At 40.5% G+C, this 1,970-nt stretch overlaps 1 protein-coding gene across 1 annotated transcript in view; it reads right to left on the bottom strand.

Annotated features, from left to right (window-relative positions):
* Positions 1 to 1,970, bottom strand: part of PPP4R2 (protein phosphatase 4, regulatory subunit 2) — a 57,379-nt gene that overhangs the window by 15,296 nt on the left and 40,113 nt on the right. Inside the window, exon 3 of the mRNA XM_005885072.2 lies at positions 1,155 to 1,325. Coding sequence (XP_005885134.1) covers positions 1,155 to 1,325 — 171 coding nt within the window. The remainder of the gene's footprint in view (positions 1 to 1,154; positions 1,326 to 1,970) is intronic.

Here is a 1,970-nt window from a genome sequence, read left to right as displayed (position 1 = left end):
TTTCCCTGCTATAATTGAAACTTGGTTGCCGCTCCAGCTCCGAGGCCATGGCCTGCTGAAAGCAGGTATCTGGGGTTTGTTTAGCTTCTATAATTGCAACTTTGTTGCTTAAAGTGGAGCTCAGAGCCGGGACGCGGCAGGCGGGGAACCTTGGCTTCCTCCATCACTGGAGCAAGCAAGCCTCCTGCTCGATTCAGCAGCGTGGCTGTCGGCCGCCATCTTTGTTGGCGGTTAATTTGCATATCTTGCTGATTAGCCAGTGGGAAGTGTAGCGGAGGTATGGTTAATTTCAATCTTTGTCTATTATTAGATAGGATGAGACATGACAAAACTCAGATCATGCTAGTTATAGAAATGACCCAGAGTGGTATTTTTTGTCAGTGAAGACAAAGGCAGCCTTAAGACTGCCTTCCATCTACCTGCCCTTCCCTTTGGGAGAAAATTCAGCCTTAACTCAGATCCCATCCCCAACTGTCAACAGGACAATGTCCATATTGAGACTTCTTAAGAATGAGCCCTCCTAGTGCAGTGAGACCACACTATTGGACCAAAATGTTCATCAATGAATCTTTTGAATTGATTTATGACCAAATAAGGGAACTGTAAATGTAAAAGGGGTTCTATGGAATATAACCTAACAGGGTGATCTGATCATCAATTCATCACTGGGCAGGTCATGGCTGGTAGTCAGGCCCCAGGCATAAAACTTCTTTACTCAACAACTTATCTTTGCCTTAAACAAGCCCTGACCACTGTTTCTCTGCATGTGAGATAACACCTTTTGAAATGTCTCTTTACAGACCCCTTCTTCTGGAGAGCAAATGATTTATGCTGCAATTCAATCCCCAACTTGCTTTTTCTCACCTTTTCTAATCTTCCTTACTCCCCTCCTTAATTTCAAATGCATGAAAGAAACTGTAAAACTGTCATCTGCATTTGAGATCTTGCTTTCCAGCATGTGTCATCAGTTTGGCTCAAATAAACTCTTACCAAAAAAAAAACTTAATACTGTACATATTTTAAATATTTGTAAGCTGAAAATCAGTAACTATATATCACAGAACTAAATCTAATGGATAGTCAGACAACCAGATGCATCAAAACTTAAAGAAAAATCTAAAGAGCAAACCTTTAAAATAGTATTAAGTGCATACCCATTAAATCCAGTGACAATTTTCAGTATTCTTTCCTTCATTTCATCAAAGGGAATATATTCGACATTAGGGTTGGGTGGACCTCTTGGTTCAGGAGCTGAAGTTCTGAAATCATCCATCACTTTCTCCAGTTTGAAAGTAAAATAGCCTTTAAATTGGGACCACTGAATCCTGCAAGAAAAAAAATTAAAAAAATTTAATACCATGTAGCTTTACAATTCTTGAACACAAAGCACAAATACAGAATTTACCATCACTAATGCCACCAAAATGAAGATCTAATAAGCAGTAGAAGTAAAAATGTCTTTGTTCAGCAGTATGCTCCATGCCTGATCAATCTGGATCATAAGCTCCGACCTGGTTCCATCCATTTCTCCCAACTCTTGACCCAAATGAAATCTAATCTCTGATAAAAATTTTTTTTAAAATGAACTACCTCTGGCTGAAAGCCAATTATGTGCTACACCCTATTCTTAGCATTTATAACACTATTTTGTTTACATTCTCTGCCACATAGCAAATCTAACCAGGAAGGTTTAACCGTCCTATTTAAAATACATTATTAGATATTGGCCCAAGTTCATATTTATAATGTCAAGTGTACGAGTCAAAATGAAGCCATACCCTAAGCTATAATCCTATATAATAAAATCCTAGATGGCATTATGCCCTCACGCGATGTCACCACAAGATGGCCACCCTCATGTTGTCACAGATGGCTGCCACAAGATGGCTGGCAGGGAAGGGCAGTTGGGCGATTGGGCTGGCAGGGGAGGGCAGTTGGGCGATTGGGCTGGCAGGGGAGGGCAGTTGGGG

The sequence above is a fragment of the Myotis brandtii genome, unplaced genomic scaffold (genome assembly GCF_000412655.1).
Source record: "Myotis brandtii unplaced genomic scaffold, ASM41265v1 scaffold89, whole genome shotgun sequence".
Taxonomy (NCBI): Eukaryota; Metazoa; Chordata; class Mammalia; order Chiroptera; family Vespertilionidae; genus Myotis; species Myotis brandtii.
Note: the sequence above shows the minus strand (reverse complement) of the source record. Positions and strands in the feature narration are given on the sequence as shown.